This window comes from Pongo pygmaeus, chromosome 20, assembly GCF_028885625.2.
Source record: "Pongo pygmaeus isolate AG05252 chromosome 20, NHGRI_mPonPyg2-v2.0_pri, whole genome shotgun sequence".
Lineage (NCBI taxonomy): Eukaryota > Metazoa > Chordata > Mammalia > Primates > Hominidae > Pongo > Pongo pygmaeus.
The window spans coordinates 58,025,571-58,045,932 of record NC_072393.2 but is presented as its reverse complement, the minus strand read 5'-3'; the positions used below and the strand labels follow the sequence as shown (position 1 = coordinate 58,045,932).

The window sequence follows — 20,362 nt, the reverse complement described above, 5'->3', positions numbered from 1 at the left end:
CATGCATAAAAGTAGAAAAGTGAGAAACATTAAGGGAAAAATGCAATCAATCAAAACAGACCTATAATTGACACAGATACTAGATTGAGTAAACAAGGATATTGTTAGAACAATACACTGTTACTATATTTATTAGTTCAAATTGCTAGAGAAAAGACTGAATGCACTAATATGTAGACGTCCTTGGAGTCCCTGTTTTGGGTCACCACTTGTAGAGCACCCGATTCTGTCCCTGTTTGGACACCACTTGTAGACATCCATGGAGTCCCTGTTCAGGCGCCACTTGTAACTCGCAGGGACCTAGGGGGCTGAACAAAGTGGGGCAAACATAGGAATAAAAGACAAGAGACAAAAGAGTATGTTTGGAAGAAGGGGTCAGGGGGCAACTTACCTCTAGTGGACAAGGGCCCTGAGCTTTACACAGCCCTCTGTATTTATTAGGCAAAAGAGATAGCAAGAAAGGGGGGGTGATTGTAGGGTAATTGTCAGTTGGCCATTTGATTCACAGCAGGCTTGCATCCTTTGGACAATAGGCGCTAGATTTCTCAAGCAGATAACTTCAAGGAGCCTGGTGACAGGGAGTGATGTCCCTCAGCAAACCTTTTGGTGGCAGGGCAGTGTGAGTTTGCCCACATCCTGCATTCATGATAAACAGTTTGCTGTTTGATCATATAGCCTCCAGCGGAATGCTGAGTTGGTCACATCCCATGGGCCTTCAGCTCCCTGCACTAATATGTATAGTAGGGTTTACAAGATATGAAATATATTTTACTTTTTATATCTTATAAACCTCACTACCCCTCCCACATTATTGTTTTTCATTTACTATCTTGATCATAGAGTTTGGCTGGGGAGGGGGGCAGTTTTAGAGGTTTCCACTTGGTGTTCCTCACAATGATATCTCTTACTCTGGGGGCCAAGGTAGGGGTTAGCTTTTGTTCTCTTTGTAGTTTAGATTGTATCTCTTGCCCTGTTCAAGTTCACAAATCTTTTTGTGTATACACATATGTACATGAAAATGATGTTCATGCTTTTTATTTTACCCTTCATTATTTCATTTTTTATAGTTCTCATAGCTATGTCTTTCAGTTCACTAATCTTTTTTCCACAGTGTTTAATCTGTCATTAATCCCATCCAAAGTATGTTTTCTCTCAGAAATTGTAATTTTTAACCTCTAATAATTTGACATGGGTTTTTCTCTTTTATATCTTTCATATCTTTATCATGGTTTTACTTTTAACCTATTTGTGCTTTCATATTTAAAGTGGGTGTTTAGTGGGCAACATATAGTTGGGTCTTCCTTTTTTATCCAGTTAACAATCTCTGTCTTTTTACTGGGGTATTTAGATCATTTACTTTTAATGTATTGATGTGTTTAGATTTAAATTACTAACTTAAACTATTTGTTGTTTATTCTATGTCTTCTTTGTTCTCCTTTTCTTCTTTTTCTGCTTTCCCTTAGAGTAGCTGAGTGTGTTTATTATTACATATTGTCTCCTTTGTTGGCTTATTAACTGTAAATCCTTGTCATTTGATTCCTTTAGATTTTATAGCATACATCATTGTGAGGGATTGCATACTTATGTCCTCTCCAAATTTACATGTTGAAGTCCTAATCCCTAAGGGATGGCATTAGGAAGTGGGACCTTTGGAAGGTAATTACATCTTGAAAGTGGAACCCTCATGTTGAGATTATGTGTCTTATGAGACAACACAGAAGAGAGTTTGTTTTCTCTTTCTCTGTTGTTTGCCATGTGAAGACAGAATGAGATGACCATGCATAAACCAAGAAATGGACTCTCACTGGACAGTAGACCTGCCAACACCTTGTGTTTTAGAGTCCAGTTCTAGAGACTCCTCAGCCTCTGGAACGTGAGAAATGAATGTTTGTTAAGGCACTCAGTCAGTCTATGGTATTTTTTCTAGTAGCCTGAACTGACTGAAAGAAAATCATGAACTTATCATTCTAACTTCAAGGACATTATATCACTTAATGTACAATAAAATAATCTTACAGTAGTATATCTCTATTTCCTGTGACCAGATCAGTGTCAGTGAAGAGACTGTCTTCTAGATGCTACTGGAATACATATTTGAGGTATGGGTAATCTTGATTTTACATGATAAATCCATCCTAGCATTCCTAACTCCATTTATCTTTGGATACTTTATAATATATGAGGAGGTTTCTGGCATTTAAACTTCATTTAGTGTAGGCAAATTTTGAATCCAAGTTTCAGTCAACCAGCCAAGTCAACAGTTAGCACCACTCAATTTAGCTCACACACTGAAATTGCCAGTAGAATGTAATCTCCATGAATGAGAGTCTTTGTGCCTGAATTTCCAACTTTTGTATTCCCAGCACGCACAACAGTATTTGACACATATTAGGCATTTTATAAACATTCATTGGATAAATGAATGAATGATCAATCCCTTTAAAGGTTCTCTGAGGCTGGTTGTAAAATTATAGGGAGCAGGTTTGTTGCTAGAATTCATCAGTTAATTGATCAGCTGAGCCTCAGTATTGAACAGAATCATCTCCCCTTCAGAGTTTTGATTTCAGGTAGCTCCCACCTTCCTGGATGTAAAGGCTTGTTCTGCCTTTGGCTTTTCCAGGGTGGGAGAGCCCTGTTTTAGTGTTGGTTCCCCACTTTGTCAGCCGCTGATCAACTGCGTTCTCCATTCTCCACACCAATTATAACCAAAGCTTTAACACGCGGTTGTTTTACCCTTTCTGTGACTGACTCCTTCCTGTGAGGCTACATCTGATGTAGATGTAAAGATGCTTCTTAGGCAGTTCTCAAAGGCTGCTTTCTCCAGCCAGAAGCATCCTCAGGATAATAACCCCTCCGATTGTTGCTCAGGTCCCTCCCTCTTGAAATTCCTCTAAGATTGCCGCGCCCACATGGTTTCTTTCCATTCTTCTTAGGATCAAAGTCTGTGACCATCTCTACCCAGCCTGTAGACAGATCAGGGCAGGCTTGAGCCTTTGAGAAACTAAGCAGTTTATGTAGCGCCCCTGGCTAATGTTGCAAAGCCAAGATCTAGCAGCAGTTCACGTGGACTGGAAAAAGTGTGAAATCGGTCGTTTTCAATTGCTTTTCATCGTCAGAGCCTACCTGTCTTTAGGCGCGAAAAGAGGGACTCCGCCTGCTCTACGGCAGTAGGGTTGAAAATGGCTGCTCCCAGCAAGCGTCCCCTGGGCGCAGACATATTGCATCATAAAGGGACGGCCGGTGCCGTATTCCGCGTCTCTGGAAAGACTCCGTACGGCCCTCGCCGGCCGCCATCCCCGAAACTTGCCAGTGTCGCGTCTGCAGTGTGTGGGGTTCGCGGGGCGGCGGGCAGAGGCGAGTGTTTAGAGACTTAGGGTCCGTGACTTGCCTCCAGCAGTGGAGACAGACGTTATCGGTCTGGTCTCCCTGGGCTTCTGGGAATGTTTCAGGGGCAGGGAGAGCGCGCTGAGTTTTTTTTTCTGTTGTTCGCTAGCGCGTGGGGTCCGTGTTGCGGGGAGCTCTGGGGGAGTCCTCGCTCGGAGTTCGTTTCGCAGTCGTGTTGGGATTCCCAGAGTCTGGGAGCCCATGATCTCCGCATTGGAACCAGCGCTTGGGAGGTCTTCGTTGCACAGTAGCGCTAGGGCGTCGTGGTGGGGAAGCGAATCGTGTCGGTGTTGGAGACAGCTCTGGGCAGTTCGTGTTCATTGCTTATCACATGCGTACTTAAAAAGGGGTCTGCTGGTCCCCTTGCTTCTCTGCTGCTGTATATTCTGTAGCAAATTTGTTTTCAGGTTCATTGCGACCCAAGTAATAACATCCCCTTCATTTTAAATACTCCTCCAAAAAATAACTCTGGTTTAGTGTATTTCATGTTTAATGTTGGGATCAGGTGTCTAGGTATTGGTCTAATTTTATTCGTATTTAATAACATCTTGTCAACTTCGTATTCCCATATTACATGCTCTTTGAGAGTTTTAAATTGCTGCAGTTTCCTCAAGTGGTTGCTTTAATTTGGGTAGAATTGATGTAGATCTAGATACAACACTTTCAGGAACATGTGATGGATTTCTATTAACCTAATATTTTTATTTCTTTGGCTGTAGTGTTTTTCCATACGTATCTTGGACATTTCTGGTTATGCTTATTTCTACATAGTTAATACTTTTTGTTGTAAATCGTGACTTTTTTTTCGCATAAGACCCCTCCCCCTTTCCTTTTTTTGTTCCAATTTTACTTAGTGGACAAGAACAGAAGTTAAAAATATATATGTTTATTCTGTCACTTCATTCTACTCATGTCATTACACATAACTTATAAATTGATGTCTTTCTTTTTTCTAGTTGAGCATTTTGTCATCTGCAAATAATTTTAGCCAGGTGGCAAGTGTATGGACTGTGGAGTAAGAAGTACGTGCCTCTGCCTCTGACTTGGGTACGTTAATTCCTTAGTCAGTTTCCTTATTTGTGGGAAAAAAGCTGTCATAGTTTCTTTTTCATGGAATCATTATGAAGATTAAGTGAGCAAATGTTCTTTAAGTATGTTCAAAGTGTAGTACTAGGTACGTAGTATGGTCTGAATAAATAATTACTGTGATTTATCAAGTTTTTATTTCTCTTTCCTAAGGGCTTTTGACCTTTACAATTATTTTCATTTTTTTTTTCTCTTTAAAATTTTCTTTGATTTATGTTGCTCTATTTCCCAATTTCATATATTCCCGAGGGAAAAAACCATACTTGTCAATAATGGTTTGTTCTTTTAATATGAGACTGGATTTTATTTGATAAAATTTTATTTAATGTTTTTGCATCAAAAAATGAAAAGATATCTTGGATTAGCTTCAGAATAATCCATAATCCATTGCTGGAGAGGGACTGAATGGTGGTATAGATAAAACAAAATTAGATGTGAGTTCATCATTCTTGAAGTCACATGATGAATATGTGGAATTTGAGTATACTGTTCTTTTGCTTGAAATTTTTCATAGTAGCAAATTCAAAAATTTTTTTGCCTATACATTTATAAGAGAAATTGGTCTCTTAAGTTTTTTTTCAAGTGATTATACTTGAAAATCACCAGGTTAAAAAAATAGAATAATGCAGCATCCCAGAAGCCCTCATCTTCTCTCTCCTCTCCAAAGGTAATTATTATCCTAAAAACATCATAGATGTGCTTGGTTGTCACCTTTATATAAATGAAATCCTAAGGTACACATTGTTTTGTGGCTGGCTTCTTTTGCTTAATATTTTTGTTGTGAAATTCATCTAAGTTGCTGCATATAGTAGTAGCTCATTTCTTTTTCATTGCTGTGTAGTATTCCATTGATGATTATACCCCATATTATCCATTCCACTATCAAGAGACATTGTTATGGCTTATGGGAGTTATGAGAATTGTTGATATGAACGTTTTTCTACATGTCTTTTGGTGCATAAAAGTTCTATTGAGGGCTGGGCGTGAGAGCTTATGCCTGTAATCCCAGCACTTTGGGAGGCTGAGGCGGGTAGATCACCTGAGATCAGGAGTTCAAGACCAGTCTGGCCAACATGATGAAACCCCGTCTCTACTAAATACAAAAATTAGCCAGGCGTGGTAGCGGGTGTCTGTAATCCCAACTACTCAGGAGGATGAGGCAGGAGAATCACTTGAACCCAGGAGATAGAAGTTGCAGTGAGCTGGGATCATGCCATTGTACTCTAGCCTAGGCAACAAGAGTGAAACTCCGTCTCAAAAAAAAAAAAAAAAAGAAAAAAGTTCAATTGAGCATATACTTAGTGTGTTAAGTATAGAGGAATGGAGTATGCTAGACACAAGGAGAAACCGCAAATGCCTAATCGTAATGGGAAATTCTTAACATACTTCTCTCGGTAACTGAGAGAACAGGCAGACAAAAAGCTAAAAGGGTATAGATTAACCATTGCTGGCAAACTTTCTGTAAAGGTGCAGACAGATGACAAATATTTTAGTCTCTGCCGGCTAAACGGTCTTGTCTGCATCTACTAGGTTCTACAATTATAGAATGAAAGTAGCTATACAGAATGTATAAACAAATGGGTGTGGCTGTGTTCTGATAAAACATTATTTACAAAAACAGGCAGCTAACCCACAATAGTCCCAACCCCTGAAAGGTTAGAATGACATACATAATTAACAAACTTGACCAATATAAAACACTACACTCAATAATTTTCCTCAGATGCACATAGGACATTTATAAAAAATCACCATATGCTTGGCCATCAGGCTAGTCTAAATAAATTTCAAAGGATTAAAACCATACGGAATATTTTCTCTAACTGTAGTGGCATTAAGCTATAAATCAATATCAGAATGATTTATTCGCCATAGAATAGTCATGTGAGTTTTTCGAACTATCAATTCAGAACATGCTGTTTTCTTGTCAGAATGATTGGCAATTATGCCATACACTTCTAAATAATCTGAGTTCAAAAAATCACAGTGGAAATATTTTCAATTGCATTTTAATAAGAATTCTACATGTAAACCCTTGTTGAATTTAACCTAAGCAGTCAGTGGAGGAAATTTATAACCTTGAATGCAAGTATTAGAAAAGAAGGAAGGATGAAAATCAATGGAAAAGCACCTATCTCTATAATTCTTTTTTTTTTCTATTCTGTTGATTCGTGTTTGGAAATGCTGGTTTTATATAATTGTTAGAGAGGCTTCACTTTTTTCTGTGATTTATGAATGTTACATAATATTGGAGTCATCTCTGTACTGTAAAGATTAGATAGAACTCATCAGGCTCTGATGATTCTTTTTAACTTTTTTTCATGGAAATTGAGAGTATAATATTTACCCATAACTTAGCTTCAACAGTTATCAATTCATATTCATCTGTCATATCAGTCATATTTATTTGTGCCTCCACTTTTGTTTTAGTTTGGAGACTTTCATAGCAAATCCAAGGCTTCATGCCTTGAAACTTGTAAGTATCCCAGTATGAATCTCTAACCAGTAAGGTCATTAAAAAAATTTATAACCACTAGACCATTTCCTTTTTGTTTTTTCTTTTACAGACAGGATCTTGCTATGTTGCCCAGGCTGGTCTTGAACTCCTGGGCTCAAGCAGTCCTTCTGCCTTGGCTTCCCAAAGTGCTAGGATTACAGATGTGAGCCACTTCACCCATCCTAGACCATTTTCAGTGTATCCAAGTTAATAATAATTTATTTCCTTATCTTTTTGGGCAGGCAGACTCTCGCTCTGTCACCGAGGCTGGACTGCAGTGGCATGATCTTGGCTCACTGCAATTCCCACTTCCCAGGTTGAAGCAGTTCTCCTGCCTCAGCCTCCCGAGTAGCTGGGCTTACAGGCATCTGCCACCACACCAGGCTAATTTTTGTATTTTTTTGTAGAGATGGGATTTCTTCCTGTTGGCCAGGCTGGTCTTGAACTCTTGACCTCAAGTGATCTGCCCATGTTGGCCTCCCAAAGTGCTGGGGTTACAGGCGTGAGCCACTGTGCCCGGCCTATTTCTTTAGTTCATTGAATAGCTAGTCCACACTCAGTTTTTTTCTGATCATCTCGTCATTGTCTTTTAACATTGGATTGTTTGAATCATGATCCAAATGATGTGGGTGCATTCGATTTGCTTGTTGTATCTCTTAGATCTCTTTAATTCTATAACAGCTCCCTTTTCTTTTTTTTTCTTTGTTTTTTTTCCCTCATGCCTCTTCATATGTTGCAGTAGGAAGTACACAGCACCATCCATGAAGGATTCTTATCTAAAAAAATTGAACATGGGACTAATCAAACCTCTAAGATGAACTACTCACTTAATTAAAAGGAAAAATTGGGAGTTGGGTAGGTAGAGAACAACAAGTTAAACTATACCATGAGGCTGGGAGCAGTTGCTCATGCCTGTAATCCTAGCACTTTGGGAGGCTGAGGTGGGAGGATTGCTTGAGGCCAGGAGTTCAAGACCAACCTGGCCAACATAGCGAGACCCTGTCTCTATAAAAAAAAAAAAATTTTGGCCAGGCGCAGTAGCTCACACCTGTAATCCCAGCACTTGGGAGGTTGAGGCAGGTGGATCACGAGGTCAGGAGTTCAAGACCAGCCTGGCCAAGGTTGGTGAAACCTCATCTTTACTAAAAATACAAAAATTAGCCAGGCGTGGTGTGGGCACCTGTAATCCCAGCTACTCAGGAGGCTGAGGCAGAGAATTGCTTGAACCCGGGAGACGGAGGTTGCAGTGAGCTGAGATGGCGCTACTGCACTCCAGCCTGGCGACAGATTGAGACTCCTTCTCAAAAAAAAAAAAAAAAAAAAATTTTTAAAAGCCCACACAAAATGATACCCTGATACAGCAGTCAGCCAAATCCAAAGGTAGGCCATCATGTGGGAGAGGTTACCTGTTTCCTTCCTCCCTGCTTCATTCCTCCCAAAAGCAGATAAGGCTGAGGGCTTGTAATGGTTTGGAAGCATCCTAACTTTTATTTGAAGTGGAAGGCTTTGTTTTTGCCTTAATTTTTTTTTTTTTTTGAGACAGGATCTTGCTGTGTTTCCCAGGTTGGAGTGCAGTGATGCGATCATAAACTCAATTCAGCCTGGAACTCCTGGGCTCAAGTGATCCTCCTGCCTCACTGTCCTAAGTACCTGGGACTACATGCATGCATCACCATGCCTGCCTAATTTTTAAATTTTTTTGTAGAGACAAGGTCTTGGTATGTTGCCCAGGCTAGTCTCGAACTCCTGGCCTCAAGGAATTCTCCTGCCTTCACCTCCAGAATTGCTGCAATTACAGGCCTGAGCCAACACAGCAGACCCTAGTTTTTTTTTTTATTGGATACTGTTGGCTGCCAATCTGACATCCAAGCCCCCTTTGTTAAGAAAATTCCTCTTTAATTTAGGTAACTGTCCTCTGGACATTTGACCTGAACCTCAGTTCAGTAGGAAATCCAGATTATTCTTACCAATCAGGGTGGTATCATTGCCATTCTCGGTTACATTGCCATGTTCTCCGCGTGAGTATTTGGTGCAATTCTGATGTATTACGTATGAGGGAAAGTCTGCCATGAGCTTCTGGGAAATGGTTGGATCCTTGATTTTTCAACCCTGGAGATCTCAGCTCCAACCCATTCATGCATAACTGCCTTTTCTACCTCTTAGCCATCCATATGGATTTCTGCATTTGGGTTGGGTACCACTGTTTTTGGACTGGCCCTGTAGGGAGGCTAGACTGAAGGGCTGGGGCTGGGATGAAGCGGTCTCAGGATTGAAGGTAGAGGAGGTTTGCATCTTGACCAGTGTGTTTACCAGTGGATCAGAAAATGGCTTGGAGATGAGCTCTCTGGGTGTAAAGGATACAGGCTTGCTAGAGAGTCTTGAGAATGACTTGCTGGGGTGACAGCAAAATTCAAGTTGGTCTCACAGTGTGGGTGTTCTCAGAGTGTGAGTTTCTAGAGTGGCTCTTGGGGAGACTGATCTCTGAACTGCTGCTTCTGGGGCAAAGATGGGACCGACCGCCTTTGCTTTCCTGCCTGTGTGGAAGGAGCAGGCTGAGCATGCACACTGAATATTGCATTAGGAGATCACAGGCTCTTGTTTGTGTAGCTGTGACTATGTGGCCACCCCACAGTGTAAAGCGCTGGGAAGTAAAGTTCTAAAAGTGGGTAGGGAAGAGAACAAATTTGCACTGTGAGGCTGTTGTAGGAGGGAAGTGTCACAAGGGAGAGAGCCAGATGTAGATTCAAGTTCCCATGCTGCTAATTAGGAAGAATGTTAACCTGCACAACACACTTAGTCTCAGCAAGCCTCAGCTTACTCATGTTTAAGATGGAAATAATAATGAGTACCTTATAAAGTAGTATTGAGGGTTTGGTAAGACAGTGCTTATGGTTTGTATTATTAGTAAGACAGTGCAATAAACAAAAAATTTAGGAGCATGTGGCTACCGGTGATGATTTTAAGTCAGTTTCCTGAGCCACCACTTCTTTTATGTTTTTATTTTTAGAGACAGAATCTTGCCACGTGTCCAGGCTGGTCTTGAGCTCTGGAGCTCAGGTGAGATCCACCCATCTCAGCCTCTACAATAGCTGGAACTCTAGGGCACATGCCACCATGCCTGGCTTTACCACTTCCTTCATTGTCTTACCTAAAACTGATATATGTGAGAACTTGGCAGTGGACAAGACCATAAGGTGGTTTTTGTTTATTTTCTCCTGTTTCACATCCACTCTATTTCTGACATAACCAAAAAAAAAGGCATTCCTCTTGCCCATTCCATATCTTCCTCTGGATCACTGCCCCATGATGTAATGGCTTCCAGGGTGTTAAGGAGACAGATGAAATATTGGAACCTGATGTTAATGTGAGTCCAGATGGCAACTGGAGACTTGTGATCCTAGGAGCATGTCTTCTTATCATTGAATTTGGTCTTGAATCCACAGGTTCTAGCCTATAGGAACAAGACATTTTCAGTAATGGAAGAAAGAGCTTCCAGGCTGGGGAAGATCATCGTTTCCAGTGGTAGCTTGACCTGAGATGATACCTGACCACAACTTCTGGGAAGGCCCAGAATAGACAGAAGAGAGAGAACATCCTAGAGTTGCTAGCCCTAATTGTTGAAGGAAATGGCCAAGGCCCAGGTGAGGTTTGTTTTACCTATTTTGTCCTTTGTTTCCCAATGGGTCTGTGGAAGCTTGTAAAAGACTGTCTGGTTAAATGAGATAGTGTATGCTGATAAAAATCAGGATCTGTCGGAAAATAAGTTTAAGTTGGAATCTTAAAATCTTGGCAAATTAAGAAACGAGATATATAGATCAGGGGGTTTGTGAAAGTTCTTAATGTCGGAACATAGCTAAGTGACTGTTAAGACCCTGTGGGTTTTCTCTGCTTTAAACTGTGTCTCCTTTTTTTTGGCAGCTGAAATAACAGGAAATACATGAAAAATGCCACGATTGTAATGTCTGTGAGGAGAGAGCAAGGCAGTTCTTCAGGGGAGGTAAATGTGTCATTGCTGTTAGATCTTGAGAAACTTCTTTCCTTCAGAGAGCTTTTGTGGTTGACAGTATCCTCAAAGTCAGCCTTGTAATAAAGGCATGGGATGTTTTCTTTGGCTTTTTCCTGTTGTTTAGTGGGGTAAGCTAAGGAGTAATGCCAAAGGAAAACTGGATTGGACAAAATTCTTCGAAAATAGTGTGCCTTGAAAATAGAGGCTTCTGGTCATCTGACTTTGCCCAGTAATAAAGCCTGGAGTATCCAATAGAATGAATGGGCTGCTTGACCTTTGAATGATCCTCCATGAAGAAGAATTCTCTCATCCAGATTTTTGTTATTGATACAGCAGGAGACAACTAACAGCTCCAGTCTTTGGTAACAGCTTGGAATGCAGATACTGACAATGCTTCTTTCTTACCTTGTTAACTCCAGGTTCAAAAAACAAAGCACCCGTTCTGCTTGTTTTGCTTTTTCTATGTTGAATTACTGAAATGATACATGGCTACATTTGCACGCAAGAGATTCAAGGAAACAGAAGCATTTGTATCAAAAGAGAGTATCTCCTTTCACCCTTTTTCTGCCCAAACTTCAACCCAAAGGATAATAAATAAGTGTTCGTAGTTTGGGTCTCTAACTAGTTCCTCCCTGTGATTGACATCTGGTAGAATATATTTATATTTATGTACATTTCTGTATGCATACATGTGTATACTTATACATATGTAATTGTAAATATTATTACTTTTTTTTTTTTCCCCAAGATGGAGTCTTGCTGTGTCGCCCAGAGCTGGAGTGCAATGGCGCAATCTTGGCTCACTGCAACCTCCGCCTCCTGGGCTCAAGCAATTCTCCTGCCTCAGCCTCCTGAGTAACTGGGATTACAGGTGCATGCCACCACACCCTGCTAATTTTTGTATTTTTAGTAGAGATGGGGGTTTCACCATGTTGGCCAGGCTGGTCTTGAACTCCTGACCTCATGAGCCCCCTTGCCTCAGCCTCCCAAAGTGCTGGGATTGTAGGCGTGAGCCACCACACCCAGCCATATTATTACTTTTTTTTTTTTCCTTTTGAGACAGAGTCTCGCTCTGTCGCCCAGGCTGGAGTGCAGTGGCGCAATTTTGGCTCACTGCAAGCTCCGCCTCCCAGGTTCATGCCATTCTCCTGCCTTAGCCTCTCTAGTAGCTGGGACTGCAGGTGCCCACCACCATGCCCAGCTAATTTTTGTATTTTTAGTGGAGATGGAGTTTCACTGTGTTAGCCAGGATAGTCTTAATCTCCTGACTTTGTGATCTGCCCACCTCAGCCTCCTAAAGTGCTGGGATTACAGGTGTGAGCTACCATGCCCAGCCATATTATTACATTTTTAAAATATGTCTTAGATTATATATTATTTAGGAGCTTAATTTTTTGCATTTAAGAGACTGCCTTGGAGATCATTGATAATCATGTGGATATGTATACATCTACCTCATTGATTTTAACATTTTTGTAGTATATTATAGCATGGAGGTGCTGTAATTTAACCCTGTCTGCTTTTGATAGACATTTAGATTATTGGTAAGTTTTTCATTATGAGAAACAAAGGAATAATGAACATTCTTATTACACGTTGTTTCATATCTATGTGAGTACTGCCTTAGTGCTTTTTTAGGGTAGGAAGAGTTGGTGGAATTCCATGGTCCTTTGGTATGTGAAATAGTCATGGTGTGCATAAGTTGTCATGGAGAAAAGGATCAAGACATGTCCCCGTCCCTCTTTTCCGCATCATCTATTGTTATCCACCTCAGATTGCATTGGAATTGTTATTATAGGGGTCATTGTCATTCGAAGATGTGGCTGTGGGCTTCACCAGGGAGGAGTGGCAGTTTTTGGACCAGTCTCAGAAGGTCTTGTATAAGGAAGTAATGTTGGAGAACTACAGCAACCTAGTATCAGTAGGTAAGGACAGCATTGCAGTCACTTACCTTTTCTTTCTTATTTGGTGACCACTGTATGGTCCTGTAAATATTTAATGGTTTAGTCTAAAGCATTGTATGTTATAGATTTTTTGTTGCGGTGGTAAAATATATAACATAAAATTTACCGTCTTAACCATAAGCGTGCAGTTCAGTGGGTTAAATGCACTCATAGTGCTCATAGTGTTATGCACCCACCAGCACTACCTTCTGTCTTCTAAAACTGAAACTCTGTACCCACAAAACAACAACTACCCATTCCCCAACTTCTCCCCATCCCCTGGCGACCACCATTCACTTTCTGTCTTTAGGATTTTGACTTCTCTAAGTACCTCATATAAGTGGAATTATATAGTGTCTGTCTTTTTGTGCCTGGCTTATTTCACTTAGTATGATGTTCTCAAGGTTTATCCATGTTGTAGCATGTGCCAGAATTTCCTTTTTAAGGCTGAATAATATTCTTTTGTGTGTGTATACCACCTTTTGCTTATCCACTTATCTGTTAAGGAATACTGGGTTGCTTCCATGTTTTAGTGCTTGTGAATCATGTTGCTATGAATATGGGTGTACAAATATCTCTTTGAGACCCTGCTTTCCGTTCTTTGGGGTATATACCCAGAAGTGGAATTGCTGGGTGATACAGTCATTCCATTGTTGATTTTTTGAGGAACAGTTTTCCACAATATCAGTACTATTTTACATTCCCACCAAGAGTACACAGGGTCCCAGTTTCTCCACATCTTTGCCAACAATTGTTATTTTGTGTTTTTGTTTGTCTGTTTATTTGTTTGATAGTAGCCATCCTAATGGGTATGGGTGTGTCGCAGACTTTTATTTTCCTCCCCGGCACAAAGTGGTTGTGCTCTTTTCCTGAATGAAAGAGTTTTGCTTTATCAGATTGCAAATGCTGTGGTTCCTGAGACATAACCCTCTCCATCTTCATCCATTCCCCAAGGACACATGCCAAGTGTTCAGTGATCTCCCATTTACAGGGTATCAAGGCACCAAGCCAGATTCGCTCTTCAAGTTGGAGCAAGGAGAACCCCCATGGATAGTAGAAGGAGCAGCCCACAGTCAAATCTGTCCAGGTAAGTGAGTGAAAACTAAGAAAATGGGGAGAAATGGCATGAAAATCCCAGCTGGTCGGAGAAGGGTTGATGCTTTTAAAGTGTTCTTCAGAGGACTTTACAGTAGGTAGTGGCCCAGAAACCTAATCAACCTTTCTGCATCTGTGTCCATCCCTAATAGAGCTGGCTCTCAAAGGATAATGTCTTCCTTTCTTCTATTTTCTGGATCTGATTTCAGTCCATGTCATCGAAGACCTTGAATTCTTACCTGGTTCCATTCTTCCCAGCCTGCTCCTGACTTTTGCCCCTTCCTTACTTGCTTTGAAATTCCCCTCGTAACCCATCTGGATTGCGTTGCCTTTTTTTTTGTTTTGTTTTTGAGACGGAGTCTTGCACTGTGGCTGGGCTGGAGTGCAGTGACGTGATCTTGGCTCACTGCAACCTCCACCTCCCAGGTTTAAGTGATTCTCCTGCCTCAGCCTCCCGAGTAGCTGGGATTACAGGCGCTGGCCACCAGGCCCGGCTAATTTTTTGTATTTTTTGTAGAGACAGGTTTTTACTACATTGGCCAGGCTGGTCTCGAACTCCTGACCTCATGAACCACCCACCTTGGCCTCCCAAAGTGCTGGGATTTCAGGCGTGAGCCACTGCGCCTGGCTGGATTGTGTTACTTTTAGCACTTCTGTTGCTTAAAAGCGTATCCCGGCCCCTCTGGAAAGGCCCGATTTCCTTTACTGAAAATCACCTCACCTTAGCTCACGTCAAAGCCCCCACACTTTGTCTCTTGGGGCATCTCTGTCGACTTACTCACCCACTGCTCCCTGCCTTTCCAGCTTCTGTTTTTTTTTTTTTTTATCTTCTGCTGATTCTCCTGGTAGAAGTTTAATTCACTCTCAGGGCCTGAGCTCTCTGTCCCCTGCTGGAGACTCGCAAATTAACATGTCTGCTACTAATGTCTCATCTGCACTCTTAACCCGCTGTGTGTCGCCAGCCGCCAGGACAGCTCTCCAAATATTTCCTTCTTCCAGTATGTGAAACCAGAATCCTCCTTTCTCCCAGATGTTTCTACCATCATGTAGTATACTCATATATACTAAAGATTTCAGCTCTGTCTCCTGACAAATAGCTTCATGCAGATATCTCCTTTTCTGTAATCTCACCTGCCTTCTTATTCTTTATTTTGCCAGCACCCAGGACGAGTATTCTGTGAAATTCTTCTTCCCTCAGCTTCAGGGTTAGAAACTGTGATTCTCTTTCCTCTTGGAAAATCCTTTCCCTTCCTGTGCATTATATTTAGGTTCTGCTGTATTGCTCACCAATCCGGTGCCTGGTCACCTTGGAGTTGCCTTGAGTCTTCTCGGTTTACTCTGTTCTATGTCTGAATGTCTCAGCTGCTCCTGTTAATTTTTATTGTTTTGAACACTCCACTCTGAAGTCCCACCTCACAGTAGGCCATGGTAATAGAGGTTCTCATTGCCTCCATTGCTGCACGTTTGACTGACTTCTGTTTTTCTGTGAGTTCCATTTGATGTGATGGCTTCATTCACCTCTGGGCAGGGGCCGTCAAGGCACTGGAACTTGGTGAGAAGACATGAGGAGTGAGTGTTGCTTGAAGAAAGAAGAGGTCCACATATATTCAGAGATTCAAAAGAGGAGAACCCAGCCACGTAGAAAAAGTATCAGGGTTGTGGTGGGAGAGTCAGAAGATGTCCATGAAATAAGTGACAAAATTATTCCAAGGAGGAGGAAGGCATATATTTTATTGAATGCTACAGATAATGTCAAATACCATGAGGACTGACATCTGTGCATTTGATCATGTTGCATTTTTACATCCAGATACTGCCCTCTTTCACTGTCGGCTCTTGTTTTACTTCCAAGAACTAGTTTTTGACTATTCCAGGGCACATTTGGAGCTCCCTTTTTTTTTTTCTGTGACAGAGTTTTGCTTTTGTTGCCCAGGTTGGAGTGTAGTGGCCCAATCGCGGCTCACTGCAACCTCTGCCTCCAAGGTTCAAGGGATTCTCCTGCCTCAGCCTCTCAAGTAGGTGAGATTACAGGCACCCGCTGCCACGCCTGGCTAATCTTTTTTTTTGTATTTTTAGTAGAGACAGGGTTTCACCATGTTGTGCAGACTGGTCTTGAGCTCCTCCCACCCACCTCGGCCTCCCAAAGTGCTGGGACTACAGACGTGAGCCATTGCGCCTGGCCACCCTCTTTTCTGACTTTTATCTTCTTTGTGTCTATGCTGCACTAACTTAGTAATGGTCATATATTGTTTTGTGTGTGTGTTTTACTGGTTGGTATGAGGCTTCTTTTACCCTCATTTTATTAAATGGCACCAGCACCTACATAGGTGTTTAAGCCACATACTGAACAGTTATCCTCAATTCTTTGCTTTTCTACTGGCAACATGTGTTCTAAGAGTGAATCCTATCTTTTCCTCCTCCATACTTATGTTCTTGTTTTTTCACATTTCTCCATCTCCATTGTAATTATTCCTGATCAAGCCATCTGAATTCTGCCATAACCTCCAGCATATTCCCTTCTATAATTTCATCTTTTCAATTCATTCTCCATAGAACAGTCATGTTTTGGAACTGTCAATTCAGAACATGTTTTCTTGGCAAAAAATGTTTGGTGGCTTACTGCCATTGTTCTTAGCATAAATTCCAGTTTCTAACAAAGTCTTCCTCCAAAATCTTCATGTTTTTAATCCTGCCAGCCTTGCCAAACTTTTGTATTTCTACTTCACTCAAGCTCAGGATATTCCAGGTAAACCAGCTTCTCTTACATTTTTTTTTTTATCACACCTAAGTTTTTTCCTCTGGGTTTTCACACTGGCTGTTCCCTTTTCTTGGAATGTTCTTTATTTTGTTCTTTGCATAACGTTGCTCTTTCTTACCGTATGATGTGAGCCACTTCCTTTGTACTGTTCCTCACATTCTGTAATTTTCTTACTTCTTTGCATACCTGTTGATTCTCTGTCTTTACCTGAATGACAGGTTCATGGAGAGAGAGAATAATTATTAGTCACTGTAGTATCCCAAATACCAGTCTATTCAGTGTTTGTTGGGTGGATACATCCATCCCCTCCATCTATTTTTGATTTATTCCAGTTGCAATGTGTTTCTGTTTCTATTCTGTCTCTATTTGCAAGGTCCAATTTGGGAGGCAGCTCAAGTTGTATTGATTCATTATAGAGTATCCATTGTTGTTGCTAAAGTTGCTGTATTTTCCTTTTGCTGTTTTATAATATCATCCTTTTTCACAGAGTGTGAGGTACATTACTCTGAGACTGAGATCTTATAAAAGCCAGCCAAAACCATGGCATTTTTGCACCTTCTGCCACCTCCACAAAAAATTATCATGGATGTTCATATTGTTCTTTTTCCTAGAAGAAATTTGGGGGGTTGACCATATGCAGTGGTACCCAGAAAACCAAAATGAGCTTAAACATTTCGAAAGATGTCAACAAAGTTATGCCCTTGGAAATAAGTTTGGCTTATGTAAAAGCATTGTTCCTTTAATATAAAGACACAATAAGTTTGGCTCACATTGTAAAAGTTTGAAATCTCATTTAGGTTTTGTTATCCAGAATAGAAGATATGCAGGAAAAGTTTCTGATGCATTTGGTGGATATGGGAAATCATGCCTCCATATCAAGCATGACAAAACTCTTACTCGAGTTAAATACCATAGATGTGTTAAACCCAGCAGCCCTAAATCACAGCTCAGTGACCTACAAAAAATTTGTGCAGGAGAGAAACCACATGAATGCAGTGTGTGCGGGAGAGCCTTCTCCAGGAAAGCACAGCTTATTCAACATCAGAGAACTGAAAGAGGAGAGAAACCCCATGGATGTGGTGAATGTGGGAAAACATTCATGAGGAAGATTCAGCTCACTGAGCATCAGAGAACTCACACAGGAGAGAAGCCCCATGAATGTAGTGAATGTGGAAAAGCCTTCTCCAGAAAGTCACAGCTCATGGTCCATCAGAGAACCCATACAGGAGAGAAACCCTACAGATGCAGCGAATGCGGAAAAGCCTTCAGCCGGAAGTGCCGGCTCAATAGACATCAGCAATCCCATACTGGAGAGAAACTCTATGGGTGCAGTGTGTGTGGGAAAGCCTTTTCTCAGAAGGCATACCTCATTGTACACCAGAGACTTCACACAGGAGATAAGCCTTATAAATGCAGTGATTGTGGAAGAACCTTCTGTTTTAAGTCAGACCTGACCAGACATCAGAGAATTCATACAGGAGAGAAACCTTATGAATGTAGTGAGTGTGAAAAAGCCTTTAGAAGCAAGTCGAAGCTCATCCAGCATCAGCGTATTCATACTGGAGAGAGACCATATTCATGCAGCGAATGTGGCAAAGCCTTTGCCCACATGTCAGTCCTCATTAAACATAAGAAAATTCACATAAGAGAGACAGCCATAAATTCACTGAAGGTGGAGAAACCTTCCTCAAGGAGTCATACGTCCTTATACATGAGTGAACTCATACAAGAGCAAAAGACTATGAACACAGTACCTATAGAAATGCCTTCCTCAGGAACCCCGCCATTATTAAACAAGAGTGAGCACCTAGTGGGCAGAAATGTAGTGATTGTGGAACAACCTTTTCCAAGAAATCAAGCCTTTGTAGTTAATCAGGAATTTGAACAGAGAATAAGCCTCACGAATGAAGTGAATGTGGTCCCATCAGTAATAAATTATATCTTGTATCTTACAGATATTGTATAAGAATAAATCTTCTGATACCAGACAGGTGGGAAAATCTTTAGTAGGAATCCTCCAGCCATTATATCCCAGAGAGCTCATTTAGGGCTGAAACACTGTGGAGGCAGTGGTTGTGGAGGACATTTCTGTGAGAAGTCAAACCTGTTAAACGCCATTGAAATCATGTTGGGTAGAAATGCAGCTGTTATGAGGAAGTCTTTACCTGGAGATGATATCTCAATTGGTATCAAAAGAATTCTTACAGGAATATTTATGAAAGATTGTGATGGTGCTTTTAGTGCTAAATTGTGCCTCCTGTGCCAAAGAAACATAGACAACTGTAGAGGCAATGGATACGGAAAACATTATTAGTAAAATATGGGAGAATTTACAGAAAAGAAAAACTCTTGAAAGTAAGAAATGATGGCAACTCAGCAAATTAACTCATGTATCATACTTTTATGTCTTGAGAGTCTTGGAGGGACGTGTTTAATGAAATCTTGAACCCCAGGAATGGTATTATGTAACAAAAACCTATGAATATAACAAATATGGAAGTAAAATTGTGTTAGTGTCTTATGAATGCTGCACCAAACTAACACAGATTTAATGGCTGAAAACAACACAAAATCATTATTTTACAGTTCTGGAGGTCTGAAGTCCAAATGCATCTCACGGGGCTACATCAAGCTGTTGACAGGGCTGCTTTTCTTTTTGGAGGCCCTAGGGGAGCGTCTTTCCTTGCCTTTCCAGCTTCTAGAAGCTGCCCAAATTCTGTGGTTTGGGGCCTCCTTTCAAAACCAGCAATGGCCAATTAGTCTTACATCACTCAAATACTTGAGTGTTCTGTCTCCCTCTTCCGTGTTTGAGGACCCTTGTGATTACACTGTGAAAACCCAGATAAGCCAGGATAATTTCCCTATCTTATTAGGATCCAAGTATGTTAACATTTTATTCTATAATCAGAGAATCTGATGCTATGATTGTTATATGTGAGCATTATAGATGCTCTTGAAATGTTAAAATCACATCAGCACTGGAAAATAACTCCTAAATGTCCAAAAAGAACATGAGATTTATGATGCTTGAAATGTTGCTAAACATAAATTTGTATCTATTCTGAAATTATATAAATTAACCTACCTGGCCAGGCACAGTGGCTCATACCTGTAATCTCAGCACTTTGGGAGGCCAAGGCAGGAAGATCACTTGGGCCCAGAAGTTTGAGACCACCCTGGGCAACATAGCGAGACTATCTCTACAAAAAAATAAAAATAAATAATAGCTGGACAAGGTGGTGTGTGCCTATAGTCCCAGCTACTTGGGAGGCTGAGGCAAGATGATTGCTTGAGTCCAGGAGTTCTAGGCTGCAGTGAGCTATGATCATGCCACTGCACTACAGCCTGGGTGACAGAATAAGACTCTGTTTCTAAAAAAGGGGGAAAAAAAACTAACATACTTTATTATGAGTACGGAATGCATATGACATAATGCACCTGGATATTGACTTTTTCATAGCCAACCCAAACAGTCCCTTTTTCTTTTACAGTAAATGTGTAATGTATATAATCTCCTGCCTTAAATATCTAAAAAAGATGCACAAAATATATGAATGAACTTCATCAGACATTGAGAAGTAAAGGGCTCAGGA

General features: G+C 40.9%; 1 protein-coding gene across 8 annotated transcripts; it reads left to right on the top strand.

The window, feature by feature from the left end:
• The first annotated feature begins 3,242 nt into the window (after positions 1-3,242).
• Positions 3,243-19,274, top strand: ZNF577 (zinc finger protein 577). 8 transcript variants are annotated; one of them, XM_063657331.1, is made up of 8 exons: positions 3,274-3,354; positions 4,341-4,431; positions 9,975-10,024; positions 10,411-10,608; positions 10,886-10,964; positions 12,772-12,898; positions 13,908-14,003; positions 17,567-19,274. In XM_063657331.1, exons 5-8 carry the CDS (start codon positions 10,905-10,907, stop codon positions 18,733-18,735), a joined length of 1,452 nt encoding a protein of 483 aa, XP_063513401.1. In that variant the 5' UTR covers positions 3,274-3,354; positions 4,341-4,431; positions 9,975-10,024; positions 10,411-10,608; positions 10,886-10,904; the 3' UTR covers positions 18,736-19,274. The 8 variants fall into 8 exon arrangements, with proteins under 8 accessions (XP_054317901.1, XP_063513402.1, XP_054317898.1 ...); XM_063657330.1 differs by having other exon boundaries at positions 3,314-3,354; positions 9,975-10,161; XM_054461926.2 differs by lacking the exon at positions 9,975-10,024 and having other exon boundaries at positions 3,243-3,354; positions 13,917-14,003.
• The last annotated feature ends 1,088 nt before the right edge of the window (positions 19,275-20,362 follow it).

Coding starts and splice junctions, on each gene's coding strand:
- ZNF577 (XM_054461923.2), top strand. CDS start 10,905: ATGAAAAATGCCACGATTGTAATGTCTGTGAGGAGAGAGCAAGGCAGT. Junction 12,899..13,907: donor CAGCAACCTAGTATCAGTAG/GTAAGGACAGCA, acceptor TCCCATTTACAG/GGTATCAAGGCACCAAGCCA. Junction 14,004..17,566: donor CCACAGTCAAATCTGTCCAG/GTAAGTGAGTGA, acceptor AATCTCATTTAG/GTTTTGTTATCCAGAATAGA.